The 17629-nt window shown below is 43.3% G+C and overlaps 1 protein-coding gene across 1 annotated transcript in view; it reads left to right on the top strand.

Annotated features, from left to right (window-relative positions):
* Nucleotides 1–17629, top strand: part of LOC126271896 (F-box only protein 33) — a 96470-nt gene that overhangs the window by 18057 nt on the left and 60784 nt on the right. Inside the window, exon 2 of the mRNA XM_049974278.1 lies at nt 14299–14533. Within this exon, the coding sequence (XP_049830235.1) occupies nt 14299–14533 (235 nt within the window). The remainder of the gene's footprint in view (nt 1–14298; nt 14534–17629) is intronic.

Genomic DNA, 17629 nt, shown 5'->3' with positions numbered 1-17629 from the left:
GGTCTCCAGGGCTGGCTCCCGAATTTTATCCAAAACTCTCTTCCACTCCGTACTTTCCATGTCTAAGTTGGTGCCTCCCATAGTTCCCCCCATATTCAAGAGAATGGCGTTCCGCAGGGCTCCGTATAGAGTGTATCTCTATTTTTTAGTGGCCATTAACAGTCTTGCAGCAGCTGTAGGGCTGTCGGTCTCCCCTTCTCTATATACAGATGACTTCTGCATTTCGTATTGCTTCTCAAGTACTGGTTTCGTTGAGCAGTGCCTACAGGGAGCCATTCACAAGGCACAGTTACAGGCTCTAGCCCACAGCCTCTAGTTTTCAGCCATGACGTCATGTGTCGTGCACTTCTGTCAGTGTCGTACCATTCATACGGGACCTGAACTTTTTTAATGATGATCCACTCACTGTAGTGGAGACATATTGATTCTTAGGACTGGTTTTTGACGCACGATTGGCTTGGCTACCTCACCTTCGTCAATTTAAGCGGAAGTCTGGCAGCACTTCAATGCCCTCTGTTGCCTGAGCAACACCAACTGGGGTGCAGATCGCTGTATGCTGCTGCAGCTCTACAGAGCCCTTATTCAATCCTGCCTTGGCTATGAGAGTCTGGTTTACTGTTCAGCGGCACCCTGAGCATTGTTTACTCGACCCAGTGCACCACTATGGCGTTTGCCTAGTGACGGGAGCCATTAGAACGAGTCCGGTGACCAGTGTCATGGTGGAGGTCGGAATCCCTCCATTTCGTATCCGACGTGCACAACTGCTCGCCAGTAGTTCTCCTTTTTCCACCCAAAGTGTGCGATCCTTTCTTTTGCGAAGTGGAGTCCTTCCCTTTACCACCTATGCTTGAGGTCCCTTCACATACACCTCCATGGTGTACACCTCGGTTGAAGCTTTGTCTGGACCTTTTGCATGGCCTGGAGGACTCCGTTACCCCACCGCTTTCTTGATGTGTTCTGGGGCTCTGAAGTTGTTTACACCGATGGCTGATGGTAATTTTGGCTTCGTCTATGTCTCCAGAGGCCGTATTGAACAGCATCCCTTACCCGATGGCTGCAGTGTATTCACTGTAGAGCTTAGTGGCCATATCTCGTGCACTTCAGTACATCCATCCCTGTTCTGGAGAGTTATTTCTTCTGTTCTGACTCCCTGAGCAGCTTACAAGCTATCAGCCAGCCCTACCCTCGCCATCCTTTGGTAGGGAACATCCAGGAGTCCACCCTTGCCCTGGAACATTTCAGTCGTTCAGTGGTGTTTGTGTGGGCCCCAGAACACGTCGGAATCCCAGGCAATGAACTTGCCGACAGGCTGGCCAAACAGGCTATGTTGAAACTGCTCCTGGAGATGGGCATTTTTGAAACTGACCTGCATTCTGTTTTATGCTGCAAGGTTTTTCGGCTTTGGGAGACAGAGTGGCATAACAGTATGCAGAACAAACTGTGTGTCATTTAGAAGAAGTCTTCCCTGTGGCCTTCTCACAGGGAATAGGTTGTCCTTTGTCAGCTCCGCATTGGCCGTATGTGGCTCACACATGGTTACCTCCTCCGTCGCAAGGACCCACCTCAGTGTTGCTGTGGCTCTCAAATGACAGTTGTCCACCTCTTGCTGGACTGCCAATTTTCAGCTGCTCTGTGGCGGACTTTCCCAGCACCTTACCTTCGGTGCTGGGCGACAGTGCCTCAAAAGCAGCTTTAGTTTTAAGTTTTATTCGTGAGGGTGGGTTTTATCATTTGATCTGAGTTTTAGCGCATATCCTTTGTCCCTCTGTGTCCTCCACCCTAGGTCTTCAGAGTTGCTGACTTCTCCTTTTTTATTGTTGTGGTCAGCCAGCCAAGGTAATCTGCTTTCTTGTTTTTAATCTCTTCTCCCTGTTTCTTGCATCTCTCTGTGGTTTCTTGACCTGTTTTCTCCTCTGTAGTGTTTGTTGCCCTTCTGTCATTCTTTTGGTTCTTCTTTTCCCCTGTTATTGTGCTATACGTCTTCTTTGTCTTCTTCTTTCTCTTGGGTAATAGTTCTACTGGGAACAACTGACTGATGAAATTGCAGTTTGGTCTCTTTCCCCCTTATAAAGAAACAAACCAACCAACCAACCTGGAAAGATGCTCCAAACCCCACTCCAATGACCCAGAAGTGGGTTTACAATTGCTGCACACCTTGAGTGTGTCTGTTGGAAATTGCAACTTCCTCCACTGTCGTCTCTGGTCAGGGAGACATCACATCTGCCCTCATGGCTTGTGCCCCAACCTTCAATTTGTCTCGAAGTGTCCTTTGATCCAAAAGATTACATTGACTCCATGATTTTTCACTGCCTGTTCTTGGCACTCCTTGAGATGTATCTGGTTTCAGAAGTGGTATTCACCGAAGGCTCAACAGTTGACGGATGAACAGGCTTTGCATACACATATGTATGGTGTAGTGAAATCCACTCTATGCCAAACAGCTGCAGTGTCTTCACTGCTGAATTGACAGCCTTTAAACTAGTCCTCAGCCATGTTCGTTTCTGCACTGGCAAGAGTATCGTAATCTGTTGTGACTCCCTTAGCATCCTTCAGGATATAGACCAGTGCTGCTCTCCTCATCCAGTGGTTATGGCTATTCAGGATCATGTCTCTGACTTCAGCTGGATGGCTATTTATTTTCGTTTGGACCCCCAGTCACGTTGGGATTTTGGGAAATAAATGAGCTGACCGGTTGGGCAGGCTGGCCACCAGGATGCCAATTTTGGAAATGGGCACCCCAGAATCGGACCTTTGGTCTTTTATACACCATAGATTGCTGGAAGTCTGGAACTCACAATGGTCTGCCGTGATCTCTCCAAACAAACTGATGAAATCAAGGAGACCACAAATGTATGGCAGTTCTTGCTGTGTGCCTCTCACAGGGAATTCACTGTCCTGTCACCTCTGCATTCTCCTTACTTGGCAGACCCATGGCCACATTCTCAGACGTGAGGATCCCCCTCACTGCTGATGCGGAGCCCGCCTGACAGTGGCCCACTTACTCATAGACTGCCCTAATTTGGCTGCTTTGAGGTGGCATCTTAATCTTCCTGACACGTTCCATCTGGTGCCAGCAGACAATGCCAAATCAGCTGATCTGGTGCTACATTTTGCCCATGAAGGTGATTTATATTCATCCCTGTAATGTAGGGCTTTTTGGCCTCATTGACAATGTGAGGGTCTGGTGGGGGCAACCTCATCTCCACCCCAAGGGTTCCTTGTCAGCCTCTGCTCATTGGGCAGCTTGTCTCTGCTCTTTCCACTATTTTCTTCTCTTTATTGTTTTTCATTTCTTGGTTTTAACACTTTGTTTTGACCGATCTTTTAATGACTTGTCTGTGCTGTCTTTTTTTTTCCCAACAAACAAACCAACCAACCAACCAATCCATTGTGTAGTGCCAGGCTTACTTGAATAACAAAGAGGGGCCTGCCAAACTCAACACCCATATCTAAGGAAAGGATTACGATCAACATTATCACATGCCTCACTCCATCAACAGTTGAGTTAGAATTTAACCCAGAATGTTGGTACATAGTCTTGTGATCAAGAACATTATGCTTCTACCAGTTAAGCCACTTGCCAGCCAAATACTAGTGATAAAAGTTTGTTCCACCATCACAGTTTTCCATGCAGATTGAACACCACGAAACAGCTGTGCAATTTATCTTTGACTGTAGTGCCAGGTTTACATTCATCAATTTGATTTAAAATTTTTAAATTTTTCCACTATTCAGTGACTTCTGATATAGTCTGGGTGTGAAAAATGGAAATCTTTGTATTTGTTTAATATTGACAAGACATATCTAGTGTAGCTGAATAGTTTTCATTCCCCCCCTCCCCCCCTTTTTTTATGACACACATCACGTGTCTCAGAAGATTGCCATTTGTGACAAGGATACTGATGAAGATGCTGTCAGACAGTGTATTACCTTCAAAACTGTAGGAAAAGATAAACTGGATAGCAGGTCACAGTACTTCAGTTTCATAGTAGAAATGTTATTTAGGTGTTTTGAATTTGGGTTTGTGAATTTTACTTGAATTGGAGCTTTCTTAGTGACTCACCAATGGGCAGATCCGATTATACGATGTTATGGAAAGCAGTTACAGAACTTGTTGTCCTTGGTGTTTATTCCAACATAAAACAAATCAGTGTGTTGAAATATACTAGCAGAGGATTGTTGGACATGAAAGAAAGCTTAACAAGAATGACAGGATACAACTTGCAGAGTATATGAGTAAACATCAAACACAGTGCTGAGGACAAAGATGTGGATCACAAATAGAAAAATTCAAAAGCATCATACAACATGCATTAGAGAAGTATGTTCCAAAAATTTCTTAAGGAATGGGAAATAACCATGTTAGAAAACTTATATGTAAACAAAGAGAGCTTAAACATAGATTCAAGAAATGTCAAACTATAGCTGACAAACAAAAAGTAAACAAAGGAAAAATTAGCACAAGCAGAGCAATGAGAGAAATGTTCACAAAGTGTTGTCAACCAATGTAACTAAAAAGCCCTAAGAGGTTTTGGTCTTATAGAAAATCAATAAGTGGTTCGAAATCATCTGTTCAGTCACTAAGTACCCATAATGGCATCGAAATTATAAATAATGGAGAAGGCCGAAATGCAGAATTCGGTCTTCCGAAATTCCCCATGTTCACCAGTTTGCCCAGTTTTCAAGGAAGAACAGAATATCCAGGAATACAAATCTATTGACCTCGTGCTATATGCTGAGGCACAGAAGAAATATGAACACCTAGATCCGGTGGATACACCAGTCAGGTAAAAGACATTGGTGGAAAAGCTGGTGGAGGGGGGGGGGGGGGGGCGGTCAATGTAGGCAGCATTGGCTGTGGAAGGGGCAAGGGGGGGGGGGTCCCAGCAAATCTGTAAATAATTGATGAAACATATATAACAGCACTATTGCACAAACTGTTGCTGCTGTCGTAGCAGTTGAACTAATGCCAGTTTGATTTCACTTGTGAAAGACATGCGCAGAACGAACTGCCCCGTTTCGCAAAACTGCTGTATCTACAGTCTTTAGGTGCGCAAGTCGTCCAATGTGTCGTTGAATACAATAAGTAGTTGCCCTTGGCAGCCAAACTTTCTCGAATGGGGGACTTCTGGCCCACAATGCTGTTTACTCATTTCCGTTTTTCCATTGAAAGCCTCTACATAAAAAAAAAAAATATATTATGTTGGTTGATACCTGCAAGGCAAATACTTACAAGATTGGAGAAACATTAACCCAAATGTTATCTGCCCAAGTACAGGGTCCTATCACTGATAACTGAATGCACACCTGCACCAAGCTGGTCTGAATAAAGAACATTTGTGTTTATTGGAGAAGATGCAAATGGACAAAGCTCTGCTTTCAACAGCCAAATGTATTCGTATTTCTTGGCCGGGACACTGGCTGCGGGTAATGCTGGCACACTTACTTCATCCAGCTAGCACTGGATACAAACACTGTGATGGCGGATTGCACAGGCCTGCGCCACACACGTGAAAGGCAAAGGTCCCGAGTTCTGAGTCTCAGTGCGACATACAGTTTTGATCTACCTGGAAGTTTCATTTTAGTGCACACTCCACAGTGAAGAGAAAATTTCATTCTACAACAGCTTTCCTTTTCTGCATTGCTTGCCAAGAAATGCAATTCACTGGTGACCATTCTCAAACACTCTGTGGTTATCATGCATTCTGTTGGAACTGTGCTGGTCCTAAGGGGGCATGTGGATGGGTCTGAATTTTGTACGTACAGTTTTTGTTTGTGAATGGATTTCCCTTTGTACCTTACTGGGCACAATAGCAATGCAGGTGCACATATCAACAATTACCATTTACAACATGTACCTACCTCCAGACCACTTGGCTTGAATTGACAGAGTTAATCTAACAAATCCCACCTCCCCTGGTTGGAGTGTGGCATCAGGGTGCATGACATGCGATGAAACGTAGTCCATCATCTCTTGCTGGTGGTGAAACACCAGCAGTCTCTAAGCAGTCACGAGCTCAATTAAACACACAGAAGTAAGACCCCAAATCATTCCCCTCCCTGGCCACACCATGGGAGGAATGTCAGGCTAAGCATGGCAGCGGATCTTATTTGCCCTGGTACCTTGTATCTTAGAGAGCTGATGGGGAATCTTCAGTGACGATGAAGCCTCAGTTTTTGCTGAGCTTTTATTAGAGGACAAGTTCGGGGAGGTGGAGGGCTTGTTCAAAATGAGATCTGGGTCAGTCTTGATCAAAACAGCATCCTCTGCCCAGTCACGAACATTACTCACTTGTGGCAAGGTGGGGGATGTTTCTGTAACCATCATGCCCCATAAGAGTGTAAATATGATCCAGGGTATCATATTTCACAGAAACCTTCTTTTGAACTCCGACGATGAGCTGCGCATCAATTTAGAGTGGCGAGGTGTACATTTTGTCTGGCATGTTGTGGCGGAACCGTTTTATAGTATTTTGTGACTACGTACCACGTGGGAAAAATATATCTAAAAACAAAGATGATGTGACTTACCAAACAAAAGCACTGGCAGGTCGATACACACACAAACAAACACAAACATACACACAAAATTTAAGCTTTCGCAACCAACGGTTGCTTCTTCAGGAAAGAGGGAAGGAGAGGGAAAGACGAAAGGATGTGGGTTTTAAGGGAGAGGGTAAGGAGTCATTCCAATCCTGGGAGCGGAAAGACTTGCCTTAAGGGGAAAAAAGGACAGGTATACACTTGCGCGCGCACACCCACCCACACACACCCACACAAGCAGACATTTGCAAAGGCAGAGAGTTTGGGCAGAGATGTCAGTCAAGGCAGAAGTACAGAGGCAAAGATGTTGTTGAAAGACAGGTGAGGTATGAGTGGCGGCAACTTGAAATTAGTGGAGGTTGAGGCCTGGCAGATAACAAGAAGAGAGGATATACTGAAAGGCAAGTTCCCATCTCCGGAGCTCTGACAGGTTGGTATTAGTGGGAAGTATCCAGATAAACCGGACAGTGTAACACTGTGCCAAGATGTGCTGGCTCCAAGAGATGGGAACTTGCCTTTCAGTATATCCTCTCTTCTTGTTATCTGCCAGGCCTCAACCTCCGCTAATTTAAAGTTGCTGCCGCTCATACCTCACCTGTCTTTCAACATCTTTGCCTTTACAAATGTCTGCTTGTGTCTGTGTATGTGCGGATGGGTATTGTATGTGCGCGCGCGTGTGTGTATATACCTGTCCTTTTTTCCCCGATTGTCAGCATAACAATTCGTTTGATCTCAAAAGTGATTATCCTGGCTACTACTTTTTTATTCTGCTAAAGAAATCTCCTCCTGACGTTGTGTTGAAATGTTGTCTGTAAAGTTGCTTGAGTGGCACTAAATTGCACATCATTTATCAGGTTTTACACAACTGTTCCTTAAGATGGAAGCACTTTTCTCTAGCACAAGGGAACATTTAGTCTCAGAATACTACCCATGCACAACACTGATGTATGTCTCCTATTAAAATACTTCATGTAAATCGTCAGAAATAATGAGGCTTCGTACATTGACAAATAAGAAATCGATATTACGTAATGCGCTGTGAACACTGTTTTTAAAGATTAAATCTGAGTTGAATTCTGTCTTTCAAAGTAGATTCGGCACCATCGGTGCACATTTATTTCCATTCATTTATATCTAACAATATTTATGTTTGTTAAAATTCTCGATTCAAAACTGCCGCGGAGAAATTTTTGCTAAGATGGCGGCAGACAGACGATAGCCAATTTGACTGTTGTTACTCTAGATTCCTTTTATATCAAGTTAATATAATGAGATAAAAGTCCTTAAGCCTTTTGCTTTCTATTCTTTAGCATTTAAAATTATTCTCAATGAAAAATGTCATATTTTTTATTCCAGCTATTAGTAAACTCCGCTGTAAGTTACTATCACTAATATTGTCATTTTTGTCATTTAAGATAGATTTAGGTTGTTTTGTTTGGTGTTTGTATATTTGGAGTGTTTCAAGGATGTCTTAATTTTCTGCCTTTTGGTGAGATGTGTAGGATTCTGACACTTGTGTTGTTAACATGGCGTTTTGTTTCATGCAGGTGGGTGGCCATTGCTGATATGTGGTATTTTTTTTGTTTTTTAGTGCTGCCCTGTGTTCTTGAAGGAATCTGCCTGTCTGGTGTATGTAGAAGCAGTCACAGTCCAAACATTCAGTTTTGTACACACGTGTGAGTGATAAAGTGGGTTTTGTGTGCTGCTGAGGTGGGGTAACTTCTGTCCAGTCTTGTCGTCTGTGGTAAAGGATATGCTTATACCTTTTCATTTGATGCCATTGGCAATCTGATATGAAATGTTACCTAGAAAGGGGATTGTATGGAAGATGTTATTTTCTTTTTTTGTGTGTTATGATTGCTTTGCCATTATTGAGCGTTTGAGGGTGTCTACTGAGGAGCTGTTATAACCATTTGCAATAGCTGTTTGTTTTATTATTTCAATTTCTTGTACAAATACGTCTTCAGAGAATGGTAGTTGGATAGCTCTGTTGAACATGTAGTGGAATGCTACCATTTTGTGGGCTGTGGGGTGACAAGATGAGTTGTGGATTGTAGTGTGTGATGTGGTAGGCTTAAGTTGGGAAGAACTGTCAGACAGGCTTTTCCTAAAGGCCGACACCTTGTCACAGCTTTTTTTTTTATCAGCATAAGGCGTATGACACTGCTTGGCATTGTCATAGTTTACTCTCCCTCAACAACTGGAGCTTTTCAGGGCTCCATACCGATTGTTTTCATCCCACTGGTTGTTCTGTATTAAAGTTGGCACAGCTCCCCATGGGTCCAAGAAATCAACAGCCCACATGTGTCTGTGTTGAATGTTTTTCTTTTCCTCATTGCTATGAATGGGTTAGTAATTTCTGTTCTGCTGCTGGTCACTCCTGTGTTGTATGTCGATATTTTTTGTGTTTGTTACAGCTGCCACTTGTTAGCCACTGCTGGACACCAGCTCTGAGGTACCATCTGATGGGCCTCTGCATGGGCTCTTTCATGTAGCTTTCAAACCTCTCCTTCGAAAATGTCAGTTATGCATTTCTGCCATCACACCATGGTTCATTCAGACTTCGAACTCCACTTCTGTACCATCATCTCAGTATTGTACCACAGTCCCATTTCTTGGGTCTCCTTGTTATAAAAAGCTGGCCTCGCTGCCCGATACTCATCACCTGAAAATTAACAGCAGGTGGAAACTTAACACTCTCTGCTTCCGTGACCACACATCTTGGGGGTGCGTTTCGGGCTCCTCTTATCTGTATTTACTGGGCCCTAGTTTCTGCTCAACTGGACTGCGGTTGCCTGGTTTATGGCTTGGTGGCTCCTTCAGGTTTAAAACTGTTAGACCCCGTCCACCATCATGGCATGTGTCTAGCCACCGGTGCCTTTTGGACTAGTGCCGTAGACAGTCCCCTTGCCAAAACAGGTATCTTCCTCCTTCAGATTTGATGGTACCAGCTCTTGGTCTCTGACAATTCCCTGCTCATCCCCTGTAAGACATTCTTTTTACATACGAGAGGTGTCATCCTCCTGGTACCTGCCCTTCGATGGGATTACCAGTTGGATTGCACCTCACTTCCCTCTGCCAAATCTCTTATCTCCCCTCCCGGGATTGTGTTCCTCTTTCACCCCCCCCCCCCCCCCCCCTTGGATGGTGCCCAGGCCACAGATTAGCAATGACCTCTTCCAAACTCCTAAAATCTCTATTGTTCCCATGCCTTTCTGGCACCAATTACATCCAGTTCTTAAAGAGTTTCATGGTGCTACCACCTTTCACAGTGGAGGCTCTAAAAATGGATTGGAGGGGAGGGGACATGCTTTTATGTATGCTGCCAGTACTGAACGCCGCTATTCACTGCTGGGAACGTGTAGTGTGTTTACAGCAGAGCTGACAGCCATGAACAGAGTCCTCCAGCTTATTAAAACACAAGCAAGTGAGGCCCATTTAATATGTACTGACTCGGTTAGCATCTCCAGGCTATTGACCAGTGCTATTCTTGTTACCCTTTTGTTTCCGCTCACTTGTCTTTCTATGGGTCCCAAGTTATGTGGATAGCCCAGGGAATGAACTGGCTGACCGTTTGGCTCCAGGAGCACTTACTCCCCATTTGCTTTGCTGACCCCAGGTGCAGATTTGCAGAAGCACATGAGGTATCTGCTAGATTGGAAATGTAATGACATCTGCTGTGCTACTGCCTCACCTAACTAACTTCACACAGTCAAGGAAACCACTGCAGCATGATGCTCTCCCTTCTGCTTTTCCCAAAAGGAATCTGCAGTCCCATGTTGTCTCTGTATTGGTCATATCAGCTTACACCACAGTTTTCTCTTGTCTAATGAGTCACCTCCACATTGTGGTTGTGGAGCCTTATAGACACTAGCTTTTGTCTTGGTGGAATGTCCTGTCCTTTCGGCTCTTTGTACTAAGTAGGGACTTGTGGACTCATTGCATCTAACATTGGCGGACAGCTCATGGGTGTTGGAACTTTGGTCTCAGTCTCTTCCATGAAACGGAGATGCTGAGTCAAAATAGGCACAGCAAAAAGTTTTGCACAATTATAGCTTTCAGCCATTAAGGCCTTTGTCAGCAGCACACACACACACACACACACACACACACACACACACACACACACACACACACAACTTGCACACGTCTGCAGTCTCAGAGAACTGAAACCACACTGTGAGCAGCAGCACCAGAGCATGATGGGAGTGGTGACTGGGTGGGGGTAAGAATTAGGCTGGGGAAGGGGGGGGGGGGGGGAGGATAGTATGGTGGCCGGCCGGTGTGGCCGAGCGGTTCTAGGCGCTTCAGTCTGGAACCGTGTGACTGCTATGGTCGCAGATTCGAATCCTGCCTCAGGCATGGGTGTGTGTGATGTCCTTAGGTTACTTAGGTTGAAGTAGTTCTAAGTTCTAGGGGACTGACGACCTGACATGTTAAGCCCCATAGTGCTCAGAAGCATTTGAACCATTTGATAGTATGGTGGGAATGGTGGACAGTGAAGTGTTGCTGCTTAGATGGAGGGCAGGAGAGAAGGTGTGGAGGGGGAGGGGATAAGTAGCAGAAAGGAGAGAAATAAAAAGAATTTAAAAGGCTGGGTGTGGTGGTGCAATGGCGGTTGTGTAGTGCTGGAATGGGAACAGAGGGGGCTGGATGGGTGAGGACAGTGACTAACGAAGATTGAGGCCAGGAGGGTTACGGAAACATAGTATGTATTGCAGGGAAAGTTCCCACCTGCACAATTCAGACAAGCTAGCTGGTGTTGGTGGGAAGGGTCCATATGGCACAGGCTGTGAAGCAGTAATTGAGATTAGGGATATCATATTTGGCAGTGCGTTCAGCAACAGGGCGGTCCACTTGTTTTTTGGCCTCAGTTTGTCGGTGGCCATTCATGCGGACAGACAGCTTGCTGGTTATCGTGCCTACATAGAAAGCAGCACAGTAGTTGCAGCTTAGGCTGTAAATCACATGATGATGTGCTAATTGTGTGTGTGTGTGTGTGTGTGTGTACTGCTGACAAAGGCCTTAATAGACAAAAACTATAATTATGTGAATCTTTTTGTTGTGCCTATCGCAACTCAGCATCTCCACAATATAGTGAGTAGCAACTTTCTTTCTCTGGTATTGTTACATTCCATCCTGGATTTTCTGCTGTTTGATTTCTTCCATGAAAGTGGTTTTCATTCTCAGTTACAAGGTTTTATTCTACCCCCAGAGCAGGGTCAGAATGATTCGGAATGGGGTGTCTCCTACTGGAAGCTAGGTCTGGAGTGTCCCTGATCCTACCACCATGACCAGACTACTGTTTTGTCCCTCTTTTACTCTGTTTTAATTGCTTTCAGATTTGGCTCGGCTCCTTTCTGCTGCACCCAGTTTTCTATTCTGGGTGTCACATTTTGTTGAATGGTAGGCTGTGTTGATTGTAATGGACCAGGGGTGGGACACCTGTGGGGTGGGACACCCATAGACAACCAGTTGCTTACTTTCCTATTTCCTTCATCTTGCTTTGAGTACTGATGGAACAGATGATCACCATTACGTTTTTAGCCTTCTCACTTTTACTGCTATGGCTCTCCCAACTAGATAAGAAAGCATTCTTGGTGGATGTCTCTACTTATGGATGCGTCACCTTGGATTGAGAGATTGATGACATCATTGTTTGATGTCCAACCCTCCCTCTGCCGCCAGTCACTCCTCTCCCGCCCCAACCAGCCAACAGAAATAGTTTCACCAAGGAAGATCATAATACGGCACCTTCTTTCAATCAATGTACAAGCTTCTCGAATTGGCGGATATTGAGATAACTGATCAAAAAATGGAAACATAACTACAACTGCTTTGTAGTGGCCTTTTATAATGACTAGGTGTGAAACCTGTAAGAGTCTTCAGAGATTATGTGAATGAACTAGCTGCCATTCTAGCAGCAGTTTAACATAGGTTGCTGGGGATGGAAAAACTGCAGGTCATACCTATTTTAAAGAAGGGTTGTAGGACAGATGAGCATATCATTTGCTTCAGTCTGTTGTAGGATTTTGGAACATGTTTTATGCTCGAGAACTGACATTTCTGGAGAATGAGAAATCTCCTCTATAAAAGTCAACATAGATTCCACAGCAGAGAGCCTGCAAAACTCAGCTTGCTCTATTCCTCCATGAGATCTGCAGCATTGTAGTCAACAGCACTCAGGTTGATGCCCTGTTTCATTACTTCAGGAAGGCATTTGACACTGTCCTGCTCTGCCATTTAGTGAAAATGTGAGAGCTTATTGTGTATCGGACTAGATCTGTGCCTGGGTACAGGATACCCTTGCAGACAGAACTCAGCATGTCACTCTTAATGGAGCAGAATCAACAGATGTAAAGGGTAATTGTGGGAGTACCCAAAGGAAGTGTGGTATGACCATTACTGTTTATGGTGTGTATAAATGATCTAGTAACATGTGTTGGGAGCTCTTCAGGCTGTTCATAGATGACACAGTTGTCTATAAGAAGGTAGCACTGCCAGAAGACAGTAATAATTTGCAGAAGGGCCTACAGAGGCTTGGTGAATGGTGCAGGGACTGGCAGTTTACACTGGTTGTAAATAAATATAACATACTGTGAATATATGAGAAAATAAATCTGTTACCATATCCCTACATTATTGATGATAACTCACTGCAAACAGTAACTACCATAAAATATCTGAGTATCTACCTGGAGTGACCTTAAGTGGAACAACCACATAAAACAGTAGTAGGAAAATCAGGTGCCAGGCTATAACTCATGGGAAGAATATTAAGAAAATGTAATTCATCCACTAAAGAAGTGGCTTGTGGGATGCTTGTTTGACTGATTCTTGAGTATTTTTCATCAGTCTGGGACCCCTTCCAGGAAGGACTGATGGAAGAGAGAGAAAATCCAACAGCCATTCGCGAATAGAACAGCGGAAGGGGAGGATTGGGGGTTGGTTAATGGTAACAGGCGTGCTCTCCACCACACACTGTCAGGTGGCTTGTGTATTGATGTAGGTGTAAGTCAATATATGTATGCCATTATTCTTAATAGGTTCAGTAACACAAGTAACACACCGTTGATCCACAAAAGTAAAAGAATTCCCTCTCTGCATATTTGGACTGATTCTTCATTTGTGAGGTCTCTACTAAATATGATTTGTGCCTAAAAGAATGCACATAATTGGTTTTGCAGTAAGAACAGGTATACTTATAAACATTTATTTTTCAACAATTCATCATTTTACAGTTAAGAGTTTTGCCAAATTGTAGTCTCATTGAGATGTATTGTCATAATTGATCCTGATGTACATGTATACTCCACACACAATAGTGCAGTGCATGGTTGATTGTGTTTTGTCCCAGTATCCTGTCTTACGAGCATGTGTAGTAGGAGAAAGTAACTGTTTGTATGCTCCTGAATCTATCTTGGCTTATCATGATGCCAACCTAAGATACAAAACAAAGGCTCAGTAACTGTTGCACAGTTTGCTATAAATGTTTTCTAAATGTACCTGGAACTATTTTGCAATATCATCACCATTCTTCCAGCAATTTCAATTAATTTAACAAATCCTGATCTAGGCATCAAACATAAACTGTTATTGTGAAACTGAACTGTTCTGGCTTGCTGTCTGTTAACTACTTCCAGCAGTTATTTAATGTTACTTAACTCTGAAATAGTAGGTTGTGTGTGTGTGTGTGTGTGTGTGTGTGTGTGTGTGTGTGTGTGTGTCACTAAATGCATATACCTTCTGTTTCAGACACTTTATGAAGCCATTACAACAGCTGATGCAGAACTGCCGCAGTATTGAGTTTCTAGATTTGGGTTGCTTGGAGGAGATATGCCAACACGCATCAAAGCTTACGTATATCTTGGGTCAGAATCATGCCCGTTCTCTTCATCATTTGAGGCTTGCCTCAATCAAGGATGATCCTGAATGCTACCTTCTGGATGAACTGCCTCCAGCACTCTTTCGGCCCTTCCAAATGTTACAGGTAGCAGTGTGTTTCATTATACTTAGCTAATAACAATAGTAATTAATTTAAGCCTGGAAACCAAGTGAAGTGGCATTTTTGTAAGTCCATGTAACATTCCATTTCTGTCCATGAAAATATAACAAATAAGTTTCCATCCTTCCCAAACTTCGTTTCCTCTTTAATAATGTGGATAAATTTATTTAATTTTTGGTATATTTGGTGTGGAATGGAAGATGATATACAGCTGAATTCAACAAATGTTGTCCAAGCCTGTACTTAGTGAAATAAAGTTATTATACCCATTATGGTGGTCTTGACGAGCAGTAATTCAAAAGCTGTGTCACACTTTGTAGCAACAAATCATCAGTGATAGACTGAGAAGGTAACTCTGATGGAAGGTGATATAAAACCTTTCGAAGGCTTCATTTTTCTTCTAATGCCTCAGATACCCTTGATTCAAACAACGTGAAGTCCTGGATGATGTGAACTGCAAACTTAGTGGCAATCACTGTGTTGTGTTCTACATGGGCATGACTATGAATAAATTGTCTGTCCACATAAACGGCCACTGCCAGATGTGGTCAAGGGACAGCTGGACCACTCAGTTGCTGAACGTGACATTCAGTATAGTGTGCTTCACTTTCACTGCTTCACAGATTGTGCCTTCTAGGGTCTTGCTACCAAGCCCAACTTTTCTGACTTGCACAGATGGGAACTTTCCCTCCAACTTATCCCTCATTCCCATAACCCCCATGGTCTCTACCAATGCTGATCTATGCCTGCCATTCACCAGCCTATCCCCTTCCACCTTCACATTGCAATACACGCATACAACTTGTGTTCCACCTATGCACCTACAAGTCATTTGCTCTACTCTTTCTCTCTCCCCCCGCCCTGTTCCTTCCCAATTCCCCCCCCCCCCCCCCCCGCCCTGTTCCTTCCCAATTCCCCCCCCCCCCCTTTCAGTACAGTGCCCTGATGCTGTACCTAGCAAATCCTATCCTGTCCTCACTATGTCCCAGGACTCTCTCACGGCCAGCACTACCACCTTCACCCACCCTACCTTATTACACATTCCCACAACATGCTATCTCCTTAAGCCCACAACCCATCCCGGCAGATTGCTGCACATGTCAGATGCTGTTGCATATGGGCCATAGTGCCCGGAGGCAATAGCTGCATATGAGAGTTGTTCTTGTCTGGTGGTGGTACTATTGCTCCTGCTGTTGTTTCTGTTTGAATTTGTGAGAATTCCACTTCTGAGGAAGATCTTGTCCAAAAGTTTGTATATTTCTACTATTTTTTTCATTGTGCCTATCTATGACTCAACATGCCATCTATTTGGTGAGTAGCACTCTATCCTATTCATTTGTAATCTTGATTGGAAGAGGTGGTAGGCTGTTTGATTTGTGCATATGTATATACTTCACTATTAAAGGATTTTTTTAAGGAGCTAAATTTAGGCTTTAATTACAAGCGAACCAATAGGCCTATCAGAAAAAGGAAATATAAGAATATTTTTCTTGTTTTGCTCTGTGTTAGGCTGTATCGAGCAGTTTGGTTCCAAAGCTGAACATATACATTTTTTATTTTAGATTGTGGTAAGGATTGTCTGGTTTTGCGCGTCTTTGCTAGGAACTGTCCACTTTAAAACCATATAGCTTGAAATATATTTATGCGATGTTAGCGAAATTATTAATAGGTTATGGGCACGTGTATTGGTTGTGGAAATGTCAATTTAGAGAATTTTTGTCACTCCAATATAAAGTTCTGATGATTTTCTGAAAGTCCAGAATAAAAGTATCCTGGCAGTGGAAACTGTGGGTTTGTTTTGAAGATCTTGTTCATTGTTTTAAGAAGCTGCAACAACTGTGACTGTGCAGACTGATACCGATTTTATGAAGAGTAACATTAAAGAGCTGTCGTTTGCTTGTTGGACTGCGCCATTAGCAACATGGGAGACTGTGAATTTGAGTGCAACATTGCTGTGTACTGTCGCCTACCCCAGGTGGCTGGAAACAATACCTATGACCTTGCTTTGTCTGCATGTTGTTTGCTAATATCTGACTGTCTCCATTGCAGTGGTTATGTCACATCAAGATGCCTCAGAGACAATCATCATCAGCAGGTGAACTTGCAATGGTTTCAAGCTATTTCTTTCGTTCGAAGTAAGGGGGAAAATTAGAGGACAGTATGTGTCCTGTGTACCAGAAAGTGCCACATTGTCTTGAAGTATCATTATCGTCAGTGAAGAGAATAGAAGCTACTTCAAAGGCGAATGATGGAAAAAATCACCCACGGCATGAAAGAATCAGTGTTTTTCTCCAGGACATCCAAAACTGAAGTTGATGATTTCACTTTGTGCACAGCACAAAGAACTATCAATGATTTTTGCTGAATAGGGTACTCACAATGAAAAACTTCCACCTAAAAGTGATAGAAAATATGGCAGATTTTTCCATTGTTGCAATCTCTACTCTTTTGAAAGTAGTTACTAGCTCTGGATTTCTTTGCAAAAAAACTTAACAGGAAACCAGTGTTAATGGAGTCTCTGACAGCTACTTCAACCTGACATAACTTCCATAGAAGAATGTGAGAGTTACAAACACAGGGCTAAGAGATCTTCTTTACATATGAGACGTGCTGTGGACAGAATCATTTAATGAAGTATAGGTGGCAAGAAAATGTGGCTGATTCTGTAGAAAATAGCTGTGAGAACTATTATAGTACCGAGGATATGTTCAGCAAATTTATGGATGGGCAGAGGTTTCAAGACACTATCTGGAGCTGGAAAATGCATCATAATTTTACACATCTAAATTAATGAATAAGGATTTCTTGATGGCACAGAACATTTATTGGGAAGAAAGGAAACGGAGATTACCCCAACAAAATGAACTCTGCTCATTATGAAGAATGGTTCAAGAAAGTTCTTAGTTTATTGCTTCAAAGGTCAGGCATTGTTATAGATCAAGCGCAATCTCATACAGTAGTTGATCCTTCAACTAATAACCCAACCCAAGCATGTCATGGCTGAAAGGTGAAATTGTATCTTGGGCAGCATGTAAGAATTTTTCACTGCCACCTGGAGTTGGTGATTTTAGCAAACTAAGC

This window comes from Schistocerca gregaria, chromosome 5, assembly GCF_023897955.1.
Source record: "Schistocerca gregaria isolate iqSchGreg1 chromosome 5, iqSchGreg1.2, whole genome shotgun sequence".
Lineage (NCBI taxonomy): Eukaryota > Metazoa > Arthropoda > Insecta > Orthoptera > Acrididae > Schistocerca > Schistocerca gregaria.
This window is presented reverse-complemented; position numbering and strand designations above follow the sequence as displayed.